General features: G+C 43.1%; 2 protein-coding genes across 8 annotated transcripts in view; both read right to left on the reverse strand.

Moving 5' to 3' along the window:
- Positions 1-3876: 3876 nt before the first annotated feature.
- BBS10 (Bardet-Biedl syndrome 10) lies at positions 3877-6127 on the reverse strand. The gene is made up of 2 exons (XM_076328664.1): positions 5943-6127; positions 3877-5863 (listed from the first exon to the last, which is right to left on the reverse strand). Exons 1-2 carry the CDS (start codon positions 6125-6127, stop codon positions 3904-3906), a joined length of 2145 nt encoding a protein of 714 aa, XP_076184779.1. The 3' UTR covers positions 3877-3903.
- A 235-nt stretch (positions 6128-6362) lies between these two features.
- Positions 6363-16999, reverse strand: part of OSBPL8 (oxysterol binding protein like 8) — a 98227-nt gene continuing 87590 nt past the window's right edge. For all 7 annotated transcript variants that reach the window (XM_076333302.1, XM_076333257.1, XM_076333264.1 and 4 more), the window contains 7 exons: positions 15997-16086; positions 15271-15407; positions 14794-14979; positions 12183-12270; positions 11679-11781; positions 10977-11082; positions 6363-10722 (listed from right to left, as the gene is read on the reverse strand). In XM_076333302.1, the coding sequence (XP_076189417.1) occupies positions 10587-10722; positions 10977-11082; positions 11679-11781; positions 12183-12270; positions 14794-14979; positions 15271-15407; positions 15997-16086 (846 nt within the window). In that variant the 3' untranslated portion in view covers positions 6363-10586. The remainder of the gene's footprint in view (positions 10723-10976; positions 11083-11678; positions 11782-12182; positions 12271-14793; positions 14980-15270; positions 15408-15996; positions 16087-16999) is intronic.

The following is a 16999-nucleotide window of genomic DNA, read 5'->3' on the forward strand; positions in this document are numbered from 1 at the left end:
TGGATGAAAATATAAAGCCATATTTAGGTTGCATAACTTCCGCTAAAGAAGTTAAGCAATACCCGTGTGGTAAACGGGGAGCTGGTGTCACCGGAGATCAACGAGAAGGGCCCGAGGAAGGTGCTGAGCGGTGAGCTGCCAGGGTTAGGCAATGGGGAAAGGCAGCTGGAGGAGCGCTGGGGAACAGAGGCTGTCTCGGTGCGGTCCCAGCACCGGTAAAAGCCTGTTGAGACTCGACCCCTGCCCAAATCGACTAATAAAAATGGTGTGTCCTTGTCATGTAAAAAGATTATTCCCATTCTCAAGAGCTGTGTGCAGGATGCAGTTTCAATCTAGTCTCGCTATACATTACTGCACACGTCTTAAAACCTGTTGGGTTTTTTTTAATTAAAAAAAAAAAAAACCACCTACCTGCCTGTATATGTGAATCTGCTACCTGACAAATGGGATTACCTTGCTTAAAATACACCTGCGCTCCTTGTGGCTGGGGTGAGTGCCTTTGAAATATTCTGATGAATTTCATGTGAGGTAGAATGTATGTTTGCTAGGGGCTGCAGAAAGGAGAGTTAAATGTCAAGATTTTTCTAAAACCAGTCTTTTAATTTCAGGCTATTACCACCAGTATCCCTGCACTTTACATCGTATTTCGAGTTTGGACCTGAGTCCGCATACGTGCCCACCTGCACCTGATTTTCACTTTGTGTGGAGGCCAATCCATATTTAGAAATATAAAAATAATAGAATAATAGCACAAAATAGAAATAATTCTGGGAAACAGTGCAAGAAGAAAAACCCATAGGCTTTTGCAACCTTAGTGCATGCCCAAACATACCGCTCCCTGTGGTTTTGACTGAGTACACATATTCTTCCAAGCCACGCCAGGTAACCCCTTTGTCCCTGCCACTATGTCAAGAGAGCACTCTTAGAATCGTCCCCATTTGCCACCCGCCAAAGGGCAAGTAACATTTATATATAGCTTTAAAATTTGGGATAGCTACAAGACGTCATGAATAATTGCGTACCTGAGGCTTGGGTACCAAAGAGCAGTAACAGCCTGAGTAGGGTGACGGGGTAACCACAGCCTCTGCAATCGGGGGGCAGCTGCTGAAGCGGGTCAGAAACATCAGCAGAGGAGAAATGGCACCGACAGGACCGGAGCCGCAGCCCAGAACGCAGACTGCCGCCGCTTCTCAGGGCTACAAACAGCCTTTCTCTTAAAGAGTAGATGGGACAGCAGCGATCCCAAAATATCTTCTAAGATTAGGTCGTGATTACGCTTCCAGGCTAATTATTGGAAAAGACTCCTAAAGATAAGGAGCTGAATCCAGAAGTAAATCTGCTCTTCTCCCCAACAGACTAAGTTAATGCCTTTTTTTCCTTGAGCCAGTGCACATCTCGTAATGCGCTTAGACTCCAGGACTGGAAACCAAACAGCCATGTCCTGAACAAGCATCCAGCCCAGCAGTCCAGGACAAAGAAGGGACATTCCTCTCCGAGGGAAAGGCGTGCCATGTTCTCAGCTCGGCACACAAAACAGGGAATCAGTAGTTCAAAAGGGAAAACTGATCATTCACAAAATAGAAAAGGACAGAGAAGTCAATGGAATATAGCACCTGACTCAATGAGCCTTCAGGCTCGAGAGGTTTCATCAGAAACAGGTCAGAAAAAGAAGTTTTATCAAATTGTCATTTTTAAATTCTCCCTTGTATCTCTGGCATACCAGAATAAGAGTTTTGTATTTCATAAAATTTTTGGACTTTCTTCTTCTCAATGATAAGAATGACACAATTTAAATCAAACAGCCAGAAGGCCGTTCACATAAAATATTTTTGTTTTAACCTTTTTCAAGGAACTGCAGTAAATCTGAAAGTGTGCAGATGTGCAAATGGTATAAAATAACGTGAAATGATACAGTAATCTCTTTATTTTACCTGTATTTAGAGGACACCTAGCTTCAGAATACAAAAGCAGCTTCTGCAGACAACCCCCACTGCTGCCAGGCTTCACGGGCTCTGCGCCACAGTTGTTAGACTACCACGAAGCAAATCATTAATCTTTGGCCAGCAAGCTGGTCAGCAGTTTGAACAGAGTATGCAGAAACTTGTGCAAGAGCAAAACCGTCTCGGTAGCTCATTACAAAGTCAAAATGCAGAAAACCAAGCGCCTGCTGAAGCGCCAGGGCTGATGGCTCCCGAGCGGCCCCGAGGCCATCCGGGCAAGCAGGGCACGCAGCTCCGAAACACCAGCTCTTCCCACAACAGAGATTTCTCTTTGCTCATACTGGACCTGTCACATCAAGCAGCTACCGAAAGCATGTGGTAACAGCAAGAATGTGATTTTCTTTCCTCTCCTCCGTGTTTAATTCTCCCCCACCTCTGCACCCACCAAAAATGATTCTAAAAAAAGGAATTACTGTCCGTAGTCCTTCATTAAAGAAATCACTCCAGTTTCAGTTTTCATATGCAGATGTCTGTAGGAGTGTATTAGTCAGGAAAAAAAAAATTACGACAATATTTTCTATTACCAAGAATATATATAAAATTTCAACAGAAAGTTGTAGTCAAACGAAGCATTGCTGCCAAAACACCTGAAACAACTTTGGTAGGCAGACTCTTCCAAAGAAACTGAAAAAGGGAAAGCAACAGCATAAATTAATGGGAAAAAAATCTGATTTCCAGTTGTAATCATCTCAGGTATAGCAGATAAACATGATTTGTGCCTATGATTTTAAATATCCTCACTAAATTTTCTTTAATAGCAGATTTAAAAAAAAAATCCAGTTATTCTAAGTATTACACAATACTGGCAACGGCACACAGGGAACCAATGTGATACCGTTATCAGCTGCAGCTGTTCAGTTACCCAAAACCTCCCACACCAAACCAGAAGTTTTTAAGACACAGCAGAAAAGGAGGTATATCGACATCCAGGTGGTACTGAGCTTAAAGCAAATCGTATTAGGGTGAAAACCCTGTGGGGGGGAAAAAGAATAAAAGAACAAACAAACAAACAAAACCCAGAACGAAATCCCAAATGATCGACGTCTGAACTGAAACATGTGTCTCAGGTTTTTCACACAAAACTGCATTATTGCCTGTGTAAACTTTTCCCACGATTACACAGCCTTTTATAGTAGCACCACAGCTCAACCCAGGATAGTTAAAATGAACAGTTGTACTAAGTAACATCACATAAACTAGTTTGCCAGGGCAGACACCAGCCAGTCACGATATGAAATTATTCTTAATTCTACTGGTTTGACTGAAGTGAACTCAATGGAAAACAAAAACGCTGCATCTCCTATCAAACGAGAAAATTCTTCATTGGGATATACCGCAGTGGCCTACCACTGCCTGCCCCAGCGCTGAACAGGCTAACAACAGTTCTATTTTTCCCATTATATTCAAAAACACAATATATACAAAAATATTTTTGTTTACAATAACTTTCAATCCAGCCTATTATGAAGGCTAAAAGAACCCCTTGCTTACAACTTGCAAGTTCAGTGGCTAATGTCATACTGGCAACTTTTAACGTGCCAGGAAAACTAATCGCACCTAACTCGCATAAATACTCAAACCAAAAGAGGCAAAGTTCACCCTCGGCTAGAACGTACGCAGGATCCTCTGCATGTGGATGGAAAAGGCATTGCAGATCTTCTGCAGTGGAAATCAGCTACCCCTTCTCATGTTTGAAACTTCCAGTTTGTGCTGTTGACAGCCCAGCTGTTCACAAATCTCAGCTGGCCAGCCTTTTTCCTCCTTTTCTTCTAAGAGGAACGAAGCATGTTAGGTCTCTGGGCCTAAAAAGAACCTTTAGTCTCTAGCACTGAATTTTGAGACACATCCATTTGACAAGAAGACACAGGAAAACACATAATCAAAACATTCTTTATTAACGATTTCAGAAGTCATCTTCTGAGTCATTATCCTCAATTGTTTGCAGAGGCCGCTTAACAGCAATTATTAAATCTATGGAGAGAAGCTCTGTAACACAATGAAGAACTGAAATGACTAACTGGTATTTGCAATACACCAATTCTAAGCCTTTTTCATTCACAGGCAGTGGCTGATTTTTTCTGAGTGCGTTTATGGCTTTGAGAGAGAATTTGGTAAAGCTGTTTCGTTCTGTTGTCCCGTATAAGGACTTGGGAATACTTAGCAAAGCATCAGCAACTACGTTAGATATGACAGCTACCTCTGACTGCTGAAACTGTTTTGCATAGTACCGAATATAATAATGCAACAGGATTTCAAAGTAACCTCCTACTGGCAAAACTGATCCTGCTTCTATGAGGGAGTTGGAATAATTCTGTGCAATACTTACACAACTCTCTTTGTGTTTGAATGGAACTATATTGCAACTTGTTTTCCCTAGACCTTTGCCAACATCTAGGCGTTCACATGCAGTGACTATATTAGCATTATGTGCTGCTGACACAGCAGCCCTGTAATTCTTTTGATTGTCCATAAGTAAATCACTTCTATAGTTCTCGTGCACGTCACCCGGATGCTCGCATTTTGCATGTGGTTTCTGTACGTCTCTCGAAGAGCCATCTCCTCTGGCGGCAACGTTGAATTCTTTGATGCACGAGATGGGATTTGAGGGTATTTGCAAACTTGTTTGCACACATCCTGGATTTCCACTTCCCCGCAAGTCAGGGTCTACAGTTTGTGTCTCTGTTTCATCCCTGTGTGTTTTCAGTTGTCGTTCAGAAACCTGATTACTGTTACAAGAAATATCTTCTATTACGAGTTGCTTCTGAGTAGCTGAAGAATGCCAGCTGCAAACATCTGCGGCTTTGTTCTGGCTTTCACCTTCTGCTTTGCATTCCTCCCTCTGATCAACTCTTTTATATAGCTGCTGCAGCATTGTAAATGCCCCTTGTAAAGCAGCAGCGTGTTGCTTATTAACACCGTCGACCGGCCCACAAAGAATCAGGCAGTGGGGCTGAAAGGCACACACGCTGGTGAAGCCAATGTGAACACATCTCTTTGAGCCGAGCAGCAAGGGCTGGCAAAAGGTGGCCACTGCGGCTTCGGTGATTTCTCTATACACGTTATCACCAAAAGGTGCATAAGCTGAGACCCCTGTGATTTCACAGATAAGGGCCACTTCTTCTGACGATAAGCACTCTACCACAGATACACCGTATAATTTTGCATAGTAGATAACTACTTCCTCTTGCTTCACGCTCGACAGTAACAGTTTGACGCTGTTGCTCTGCAAGTGTTTCATTAAGGCTTCCGTCCTCCTTGCGATCCAGCGTAGGGAGGCCTGATACCGACCCTCGGAGTCGACAACAAACTCGACGCCGGGGGCCGAGAGGGCGGGCCGGAGGGGCTCGGTGACGAGCACGGCCCGCAGGTCCCCGCCCGCCGGGCAGTAGGCCGCGAAGTCCCTGCGGAGGATGAGTCCGGGCAGGACCCTGGAGCTCGCCACGGGGAGGCCGGCCACGGCGGCGTGCAGCTCCGCGAAGCGGCGGCCGAGGAGGCGCAGCACCTGCGGGCGGGGGACGGCGGCCGGGGCGCAGCGGCGGCAGTACTCGCAGCAGAGCCGCGCCAGGCACCGCCGTTCGCCGGGCCCCAGCCGGCCGCCCAGGTAGGCCTCCAGCAGCGCCTCCAGGGCGCCCCCCTCCGCCTCCGCCTGCCGCCCGGGGAGAGCCGACAGCAGGTGCCCCCGCAGGCCCCGCGCCACGGCCCGCTCCAGCACCTGCGCCTCGAAGGCCCGCAGCGCCCGCCGCAGGCCGCCGCCGCCGCCCGCCGCCCGCAGGCCGCCCAGCACGCCGGCCAGCAGCACCACGAACGTCTTGGCGCCGTCCCCCGTCGCGGCGCGGTGGCTGCAGGCGCAGGCCGCCATCATCCTGCGGGCACAGGGGCGGTTAGGCGGAACCGCGCCCCGCCCCGCCCCGCCCGTCCCCCCCCCCGCCCCCGCCGCGGTACCTGGCCGTCGGCGGCTCCAGGCTGAGCGCCTCCAGCAGGCGCCGCCCGTCCCGCGTGAGCAGCGCCTCGCCGGTGGGCCGCACCAGCAGCGCCCGCCCGCCCCGCGGCCCCAGGGCGCCGCGCACCGCGCCCGCCAGCGCCGCCGCCTCCTGCGCCAGCCGGCCCAGCTCCGGCCGCGCCGCCATGGCAACCGCCGCCCCGCCGGCCACCGCCGCGCCGCGCCCCGCCCCTTCCGCGCGCGTGGGCGGAGCTGCAGGGTTGCGCAGGCCGCCCCGGACCAATGGCTGCGGGAGGCGCATGCGCGGGGGCTGGCGCGGCGCCGTGAGGAGAGACGGTAGCCCTGGGCCCGGCCCCGGGGGGACGGGAGGGGAGCGGGAGCCGGCCGAGCCGGGGGAGCGGCGCACAGAGCCGAGCGGCGTGGAGGTGCGACACGTCTTTATTGGGGGCGGCGGCGGCGGCAGGCGGCGCGGCAGGCCCGGCCCCAGCCCGCTGCCGCCGCCCGGTAACAGTTCAAATCCCTTAAACAAGCGGCGAGCCCGGGAGACGTACAGCGCGGGAACGGCGGCGACCGAGCAGAAACACAGCGATGGGGACGGGCTCCGTGTCGTGAAGACTGATTTTCCCACGTGGTCAAACGAAAGGCCGGGGCAGGGGCGGGGGACGGGCCGGGACAGCCACCGGCGACAGGAGCCTGCCCTCTGTCCTCGCCCTGCTGCTTCGCAGTTCGGTTAAGGAGAAAAAGCCGAAATAAGCCGTCTCCGAGGTTGTTGTTTTCTTACGGCTGCTTCTGTAACACCACAAACAACGTAGGGCAGCTTCATTGTATCCAAGACCAGAAATCCTCCACTCGTGGCCCACCAGCCAGAAGAGGGAATAATTTAACGTGTTTTAATAGCTGATTCCCCCTGCCCCGAGTCTGAAGTTAGTTTTCAAACACAAAAGCCCTCACAAAAGCTCAGATGTTACATATGGCACAGACTTGACAAATCTTTACATGTCTCAGAACAGCAAGAAACCCATCAAGAAGGCACTGTTTACAATACTTGAATATCCGCTAAATTTCCTGTGATTTGATGATACCCTTGAAATAACAATAATTAAAACTTAGAGATGTACAGAATCTTTGTTATATGTTATTTACACAAACAGTGGTGAAATAATAGCCTTTAAGAAGCTATATGAAACACTGAATCCAAAGTCTGTTTCATAAACACCAGTCTAGCAAGAAAAAAAAAAAATTCCCAAAGGCACAGGAGGGCAGCGAACAACAAACAAAAAAAAGGAAGAAACCGTCATCACTGCATTTTATGGGACAACCTTTCACATGTAATTTATGAGATTTAATTGGGGGGGGCAGGGGGAACAACCAGGCTATATACCCTCATGAAGTAATGTCAACTATTTAAAAGGAATCAACATGTGAAATGCAAGAAACATCGTCTGCTGCTGAAACTGATACTTGCTACATTTCACATGGCATATTTACTTTTTCTTACCCTAGGTCATCTGTACCTTACTAGGCAATCTGTACCTAAAATGGCAAATTAAAGGCTTAGAATGCATTTGAAAAAAACAAAACCAAAACAACAAAACCACATGGTAACAAATTCTGAAAATACTTCCTGTATAAGAAAAAAAGAAAAACCAAACAAAACAAGATTTGTAAATCAAACGTGAAAACAAGTGCTGCTTTAAACTTTAAAAACTAGTAGGAGGCCACAGCCCTCAAACATCTGCAAACTGTACAATCAATTTTTATAACAATGTGCAGACCTCAATCTTAAGTACATAATATTCAAGATCAGATACACATCGTGGTTAAACAGGACAAGGGTGATGCGCTAAAGAAGAGGCTTCACACACGCCTGTGACCCGCTGTACTTTAAAAATCAGGCAAGAAATTTCTTTGTTCTATTCACATGAGGGAACATCATACAAAACCCAGCAAAACAGGAATTACTAGGTTTTCAATGTACTTTTTAGAATTTAAGTTATCTAATCATACAGTCAAGCAGAAGTCTGCAATTTTACTTTTCAAAAAGTTTCATCGTATATCCTTCACCTTCCTGGACCATCACTAAAACCACTTTTACCACAAAATTAAACTCTAAAAAATAAGTTGAAAAGGAAAATAAGCACAGGCATTTTGTCTCACTCTGTTCAAGTCTTTTACTTATCTTGAGCTGAGCATGAATTTCAGATATGGAATATCTGTTTAGTCCGACGTTGTCCAACACTGCGCTGCCAGCCACCTGGCTGAGTCAAATCCACACTTACTACCATGCAGTCCGTGTAAAAATACATGCAGGCTGTGTTATTAACTGATCTTGGATAGAAGTGATTAAAAAAACAAGAAAGGGCAGAAGGACATTTCTATTTACAAGGGAGATAAAAGCTTGTAACTATCAGTCAAGAGTTTCAGCACCACAAATTTAGCAGAGTATTATTTTAGGGGACTGAAGTTATTGCCCAAATTCTCACTCGTTTCCTCCTATTACTCCCATGTACAGAGTATGCTTAAAGGCTTGTGATGGATCTTAAGACAGGTGAAGCTTTGACATCTGAATGCGATAATGAATGGTCAAATTCCAGGCTGAGAACATTAAATTAATGCTATTATATTATGCTTTCTTTATGCCATTTTATACATGGCTAACAACTTCAGTTTCTGTTTAGAGAATTAACTTAGGGATTTTTTTTTTAGATTTTTTTTTAAACAGTGAGGGACTTTCTGTATTCACAAATTTTGCCTCATCAGCTGTAGATATAATAGAAGTCCAACCAGGTTTGGTCTTGCCCACGTATACAAGATCACTCACTCTGGTTAAGGTACCACATTCCAGAAAATGATTCAAGACCAAACTACGCTAACAGGAAGCTGTAAGAAATAAGCTGAAGTTGACTGCTTAAGCAATAAACTTTTACGTAGCTGAGGCCCAAAGAAGGGGAAAGGTAAGAGAGAAGGGGAGGCGTGTGAAGATGTCAGCCACAGCAATATATGAGCTAGATTGACAAGGAGTAAATAGTATTTTCACTAAACACCGGGTGAGACTGATGCGGAACAGAAAGGTAGATCACCTGGAGAGTCAGGGAGGCTGTCCAAGGCAGAGGGATAACCGGGCCATGGCAAAAAGCCAGAAGTGACCTTTGAGCTGTTCCACTGCCCGGGATGGATTTGGTTTCTGAGAGGATCCTCTGCAAACAAACTTGGCTGCCCTTTGCATTGTGCTGCTCATCCTCCTGTTCTCTCATCTGGGTTACTGAGAGTACCTTTACGATACTACAGCCCCTTTCTGACTCGGTACGTTTGACTGGCGTAAGGAATTCACCAGATAAACACTGGCGTGACATTTTTTTGCTGAAATTTCTCAAGTTCTGTACATGCATATATTTCTTCAAATAAAAATGTTAGAAACCCTGGTTTTAAATTGAAACTTAAGCTTCACATTAATTTGTATGGCTACAGCATAATGAACAGGTGCATCCGTGTGTTCCGTTAGGTAGTATATACTGCAGTAAGGAGGAGTTTAACAAAGACTTAGGGTTTCACTCTCATTTGTTTTGATACGTGTGTTGGTAGCCATCCCACAATTTCTGAAGACTTTCCCCTTGTAAACACACATGTTTTCATTTGCAGGTGAACTCCTGACAGTGCCCGAATTCTGTTCCACATGGTCTGCCTTTTGGGAGGTTCAACTCAAGCTACATACTAAGCACACCTTTGCATCTTCACGTTTTGTTTCAAAAATAAGAAAGAGTCCACGCATCAGCAGTCTGTCTGCTTACTGTGACATGGCCATACACAAATGTAAATTCAAAGCTGTAGATTTATCAAGACTTACAAACATACCATAAATCCTTGACATTTGCAACTCTTGAGAGAGAGCGGACCAAGACAGTACCTTCCCGGGTGCTGTACTGTTAAAAATGTGCTCTGTGCAGTAGATGCAGGAATGCTTTTATGAAGAATTTGAAGGTTTAAAACTATAAAAATAAAACAGCTGGCTTACAAGCCACTATAGTAATTCAGGATAAAAACTGTCATACTTCCAAGACAAATCAAGGACATTACATTGCAGAATTACCGAAGACTTCAGCTTTTTTACTTGCCAGTTCCCAACACTCATGATCTTTGTATAATAATGCATTTGTTTGACCTTAAACAAAAGTTTACTTCCAAACACCCAACGCCATTTACAAAAAACTGTTGGCTACTTCAAAAGTTTCTTTGTTACAAAAATGGTAAGTTTAAATGTAACAAAGTATGCTCGTTTATCATTCTACCATAACAGGAATCACATCCTACCTACAGGGTCTGACCTCTGAATTTTTAACTTCATCTATTCTGTGGTGAAGACTCATCGGTACAGCTTATGACATAATATAAAACACAAGGCTGATGTCGTATGTCTGCGAGACAGAGGCACACACCAGGAGCAAGAGTGGACTGGCACTTACACAATTCTTACTTCAACTGGGTAGACAGGAGTATGATTCTGAACCACGGACGCTGAGGCAAAGTTCTGTAAGTTGTTGCTACAGGCCTCCTTTAGATAATATTGCATCATTTAAAGTCCAACCTAAAATATGGTCCCCAGTAACAGTTCGATCATTCCAGTTCAGAAAGGCCCTTGTTCACACTTCCTATTTGAACAAGAAATTAACGATAAGCTGCAGCAGAACCACGAGTAAAATGAAGACATAGTGCTTAAACTGCAAGAAATGGTAGTCCGCAGGTGGTGAATTAGAAGTGACTCTATTTCGTAAAGCCATAATGTCTCTGTAAGATAGAAAATAATATCCTGTAAATTACAATCTAGACAATTTGGCATTTTCTAGTATGTTAGGGCTCCCTACAGAAGACAGTTTTTAAGGAAAATTATGAAACATCATTGAGCAATCAACATTTGGGAAGAAGGGTAGTTTAAAGACATCAAGGCTCTAAAGCAGAAAGCTACATACCAGCCTCCAAGGAGGAAAAGCTAGAAAATCAGTATTCTCTAAACCATTTTAAAGCATTTTGTTTAGTACTACCTCTTAATGTCTTCTTGTGTTTCCTTTATAGATTCAATGGCACTCTGCAGTTCACCAAGGTCTGCCCCTTTTTTCCTTATTCTTGTATTATGCTTCAGAAGTTGCGCTAGAGAGATACAAAAGCCAGATGTAATTCACAGAAGTGACTGCTAAGTCAAAAAAGGAACAAAGTACTAATGACAAACTCAACCAGTTGCAAAAATGAGGAGAAAGTTTTCTAACTAAGCTTCTATTGAAAACTAAGGCTTTATTTCAGAGTCACCTGTAGCACAGAAGGACAGCAAGGGAAGCACTTCAAGTATCTTAAAACACTCACTGTATTGTTTAATTTCTGCAAGCATTATCAACAACAAAAATCTGCCTTCTAGCAACATACTGATCTACAAATTAAAACGATTTTAAGAAAGAAAAGAGTTTACAAACACAATTTTTTCCCCAGATACTAAATACGTGCAGCATTTAAGCCTACCTACACTACATCCTGAAGTTTAAAAGGACAGGAAAGTTTGCAATTAAAACCATGAGCCATTACGCTGCTTTTGTTTTTCCAGAATGTGCTTCACATTGGATAAAACTGTGATCTAAAGCATGCATTATTTCATAATACAAACATCGAGATAAGAAGAGTATGTGTGACTACACAACTCTGTTTCACTGTCAAATAAATTTATTATTTCTGTACGCAAATGTATCTTTTCCTACCTTCACTCCCAGAGGAATCCTGGTTATCAGGCTCCGGGGATGAGAAACCACACTCCCCTTTCTTCTGACTGGCTGGCTTTCGTTTGATTTTTGGAACATTAACCTACAATTGATAAACTTACGAATTATTTCCAGAGAACCAGAACTGTAGCAAAGCAGCACATTCCAACAGTAATAGTTAAAAGCACAAAGTCTAATAGATGTCCAATTTAAAATTTTTGATGTATAAGCAGTCTGAAGTTTGTGCATCTTCCCATTTAAGGGCAAATATATTAAACTGTTGGGTTCAAGTTTGCATATTTTATATTCCTATCCAATCAAGTCATCTCTACTCCTTAGGATGCAACACAGAAGTGAAAGACTATGGACTGGGTAAACTACATTTTTGTAGGATAACAACAGTATTTCCCATCGCTCCCAAGGCTTTGATGACCTTTATACACATAATGCAATATATACAAGTCCCTGGATCTTGCTGCACCTGCTAACAAAACTGGAACATACCATTGGTGTCCGATGTCGAACTTTTGTTTGGATGGTGCCATCTTTTTCAAATTGGATCATATCGTTCAAAGGGTCCCATGGTCTGGTACTAGACAAAGTGAATATAACTGATTAATAGCACAGCAATCTAAATCAGAACTATTTTCCTGCTCAGAAACTATTTGCTATGAACAGGTGAAAGGTCTCTCTCCCTACATAGAAGTCAGACACGGAATTAGTGATCCTATCTTCCATCTATAGACCAGTCTCAGACTGAAGGGCCAAGAGAGCCAAAAATAAACTTCACGTCCAGGTCAAACCCTCAGCCAGCTGGTAAGAGTACAAGCTATTGTATTAACCAACAATATAACTATGAAATTATCTGGCTAGAGATATATATGTCAAGCATGGAGAGGTTTTCTGCTTACTGTACAGTTATTATTCTAGAACTACAGTGAAATTGGGGGATTTTTAAAATCATTATTATTATGGACTGTTATTTGTTTTTTCTTTTAAAAGATGCCTAGGAAGGAGAGGTTAAGAATCAGTCACCTCAAACCTGCTTTCATCCCGAAGTGGCTAATAGTAATCAAGACTGGTTTCAAGAGGTACTAATGAGCTACGCACAGTTTGCTTGTTCTGATTTTTTAAGAGTGCTTTTCCAAGTACAGGTTGATACAGAATTTTGAAAAAAATAAAAATCAAGCAAAAGACACATAGCTCACTGGAGAACAACAGCCAAAAGCAAAAACCGACATCCCCACTGATTACAGCCTTTTCAGGATAGAAACTGCAAGTCAGCTGCATGAAGATCATCCTGATGCACAGCTTTAGTGAGAGCAGATTAAGCATGGATTTCCTTTCATCTCTTCCTGTATGCCTTTTAAAATGGTTGTAGCTGTTTCAGGTGTTGTGAACAGACCTGCATTTACATCTTGACTTAACCTGACTTGAATGAAATGTCATCTAAGGTAACTGGGTAAGAACAAGGCATTGCTCTCCCAAAGGCCTTTTGTATCTGTAATCCAGATGCCTAAATCCATAATCCAGATACTTTAACAAATGCCACAGCTTTCACAGTAAGCATAAAAGACTGCTCTCTACATGGACCAGGTAGTGAGCTGGCATTATTGTGTAAAAGGAGACAGAAGTTTCTTCCCAGCTGTCAGGGACTGCTGACAGCGCAGACTGCTTTCTAGCACGTAGTAAAATTTCCGTGGCACATCCTTGAACCACAAGGTGCCAAGGAGACAAGAAATAACGCAGATTAATAAGATAGGCCTTAAAGCTGCAGGGCATAGTCTAACAAATTTGAAGTGCAGTACTTTTCCTGATGGTTTTACACAGGGTTCAACAGTATGGGCAGTCAATTCAGCTGGACTATTCACAACTCTTCCAACAGGGAGAGGCATCAACAACACTAGAAGGTTCAAACCAAGAGAGGGTGTTTCACAGAGCATTTAGTCTAGTTGGGGAATTCCGTGCTGCAGGATGTTTTGGGTGGTAGAAGTCTGCACAGAGTTAAGAAGAAACCAAGGAAATTCATGGAAATTCAAGAAAAAGAAATCTATTGAGAGTTGCTAAATACACAGAATCCCTGCTTGCTTCCAGGAAACCTCCACGTTGCAAATCTGCTGGAGACATGAAGAATACTCAGGATTCTTGTACTCTTCCCCATACGTACACATAGGCCACTGCCCCAGTATCGCCATTCTTGTACAGAAGGGTGAAGGGTTCCCAGGTTTAGCCATAGGAATATACTTCCAGCATCCATGGCTTCAGAATTACTTAATTCAGAGTGTATCATCTTTGGATATTTTACTTTACAATCCCTGCAACGTAGAAGTGTGCTGGGTATTGAAAAAGAATCAGCAGAATGTGGGTGTTCTGTGAAAACCATCACTAGTAAAGGGCTCAGCTCCAAGCTGACTCTTGCAAGCATTGGTGAGAACACAGAACGCATCCCAGCAGTCAGGGAGACAGCTACCTCTACATCTTCTGACCCAGATCACCACACAAAGAGACCACAGACACTCATATGCACAGGGCGTATTTGACAGCTGAGCAGAGCCACCTGGTCCCAGCATTAACCGCTGCTGTAAACCTGTTATTCTCAGAGTTATTCTAACATATAACAAACTAAATAGCTCAGTTCAACTAAGCACAGGCTTTTCTGATTTCCAGTTGGTATGTCCATATGTACCATATTTTCCAGTCTGGGAAAATCTGTGTAGCTGCTCTGGTCAGTCTCGGGGGGCAGCAGGGGAGAGGAGTGCAATGCATGCCGAAGTGCCATGCCCAAGAAATGCTAGAACATAGCACGGATTTGTAGAGGCACATAACCAAAAAGATAAAAAAGAAAAAGCCCATTGCAATGGTTACATGAAACGTGGTTTGCTGCATTAGCAATCACTGCCTTTTCAACACTAAAAGGGCCAACCAAGTTCAGCTAAAAAATTATACATTTTAATTAAAATATGTAAATAAGAATATCAGATAGCATTGTGTCTTTCACGAGTTTGAACTCAGCTATGTATCTGAGTTCTTTTGCTCCTGAAACCACAGGAAGAGGCTCAGCAACACCACCAAGCATTTAACAAGCAGTTTTTGTTACAAGCACTTCAGGACTCACTCGGCATATTTGTAGTGCCATTCTCCTGTGACTGAATCCTGATCGAACAGCTTGCACGTCCACTCTTCACCCTTAAGTTTCCTCTCCTTGGCACTCTTTCTCTGAGCTTCTTCCAGAACGTATTTCTCTTGAGTAGCTTCTGTTTGGTCTTTATTATTTATCGCTCTTGTCACTTGTTGCCAAAGCCTGACAATAATTGCAAATATTTCCTTAATTATAGGCTAAGTAAATGGACCATCCTCTAAACAGAATATTACTGTGTTGTAATATATGTTTTATCTACACTTCCATCAAGACTTTCCATGATTGTAAAGTTTGTAAATAATGATCTTGTATTTAACGGTGTTGCTTTCTTGTTTTACAGGCCAGTATCAGCAGACATGGGAAAGAAAGAAATCATAATTTGTTCATAATTTGGAGATGATGATGATTTTTATTTTGTCAAAATAATTATACATGGGTCTAAAGTGAACTCACTTCTCTGACTCAAAGTCATCTTGCTCTTCAAACTTCACTGTGTATCTAGGTAATCTACGCTGCTTGATATCAGACGTCGGGTTCCAGAATGTCTCTGAAACATCTGTCTTCTTGTCACTAATAGTAACTTCACTGTCCTGTAACATATGTCATTCAGTTACCTTAATTGTAAGAATCTCAAAGAGTGCAAAAAAAATACAAAAGGGAGGAATAAGCAATTTTTTTTGTAACAAGAATGTCTTTTCTTTCAGATGCATGTCGTTAAGAATAATTAGATATGCTAACTTTAAAATTCAATTTCTGCGCTCTGTGCTAGTTCTGACTTGGAACAGAGATGCAATGGAACCATTACCACATCCAAAAACCAGCGATGCCAGTATCATCCCACCAGAACTGAAACAACTTTAAACATTTTATGCTGGTGCCATAACAATTCTTCATAGTACTAACACATGTACTACTAAAAACATTTCACAAGCCGAAATGCATTTTCTTCATGAACTACTCAAACGTACACAACTTTTCCACCTTATAACAGTTGCAAATAACACTATGTTGATTCCATACTTTCTTGAGAATCGTTTAACTATAAAGAGATAATTTCTATCAAAGTAGTACTTAATCAACTCTTTTTTTTTAAACTTCAGTCTTTTTTGTAACTAAGTGCTATTTTCACCTGTCTCAACTATCACTGGAATTTATAAAATACCATCACTCACTACTTACCCAGTGACCCTCCAAAATAGCCAGAACTTCTTTGCCAAGCTTAATTTTCCCTGATATTTGGTTAACACTGTCATTGTTACCCAAAAAAGGCTGCAAAACAAATAGAAATGCTTTCATGTTTGTTTCAGTAGTAAATTACTTTTGCATTTATGTTTACTATTAAGGAAAAAAGTGCATTTATGAGATGAGACGTAAACAGCCCTGATGGCTTTTAATATTGTAACTTCTGCCTATTTAATCCCCAAAACAAGTCTAAAACCACAGTAAGTTGTTCTCTCATGCTGTATTTTCATAACAGATTTGCTGAGCAAAAGCATTTTCTAAGAAATCTGGAAAGAAAACAGAAAATAATGTAGAAAACAGTGACACAATGATGTCTTGGAGGAAATAGTCATTTGCTACGCTAATTTCACCACTTTGCCAAGGACCATTTGTTACTAGAGATTAACTCTTGCAGAAGCAACAACGAAAATGATTGCCAGGGATTTTCTTCGGCTTCTTTGATAGTCTGCACATGTATCCTGTGGGCTGACGAGGCAAAATATCAATTAACACAGCCTCCTAACTTTTATGCTTCCCCTGTAATTTCAACTGAATACAGTTTCCCTCTCCACATGCACACTTCTCCTTAACAACTGCTTGTTCAGCTTTAAACCAATTTCTGCCTCAAAGATGGCAAATGTATTTTTCAGAAGTGCAAGCCATCTCTAAGTAGTTTAGAAACCTTTGTTTAGCTTTTGTGAGTGGGAAGATGCTCCTACAGCAAGCACAGCTGCCAAAAATAGTCCATGTAAACTGTTGGTTAGCACTGGGCATTAGGCTGATATAAATGTTAGCCAAAGCCTTTGCATCATCTTTTTTCCAGGTGTTATGAGCAACTTAAATTTTACCCAGGATGGAAGAGGGGAACCTGGGTCTGAGTTATCATCCAAGGGCTCTCCAGGAGTTTAAAAAGACCCTGAACATTCTTAGAGAATTAAAAATCACCAAGGTATATTAACAA

This window comes from Aptenodytes patagonicus, chromosome 1, assembly GCF_965638725.1.
Source record: "Aptenodytes patagonicus chromosome 1, bAptPat1.pri.cur, whole genome shotgun sequence".
In the NCBI taxonomy this organism is placed as follows: Eukaryota; Metazoa; Chordata; class Aves; order Sphenisciformes; family Spheniscidae; genus Aptenodytes; species Aptenodytes patagonicus.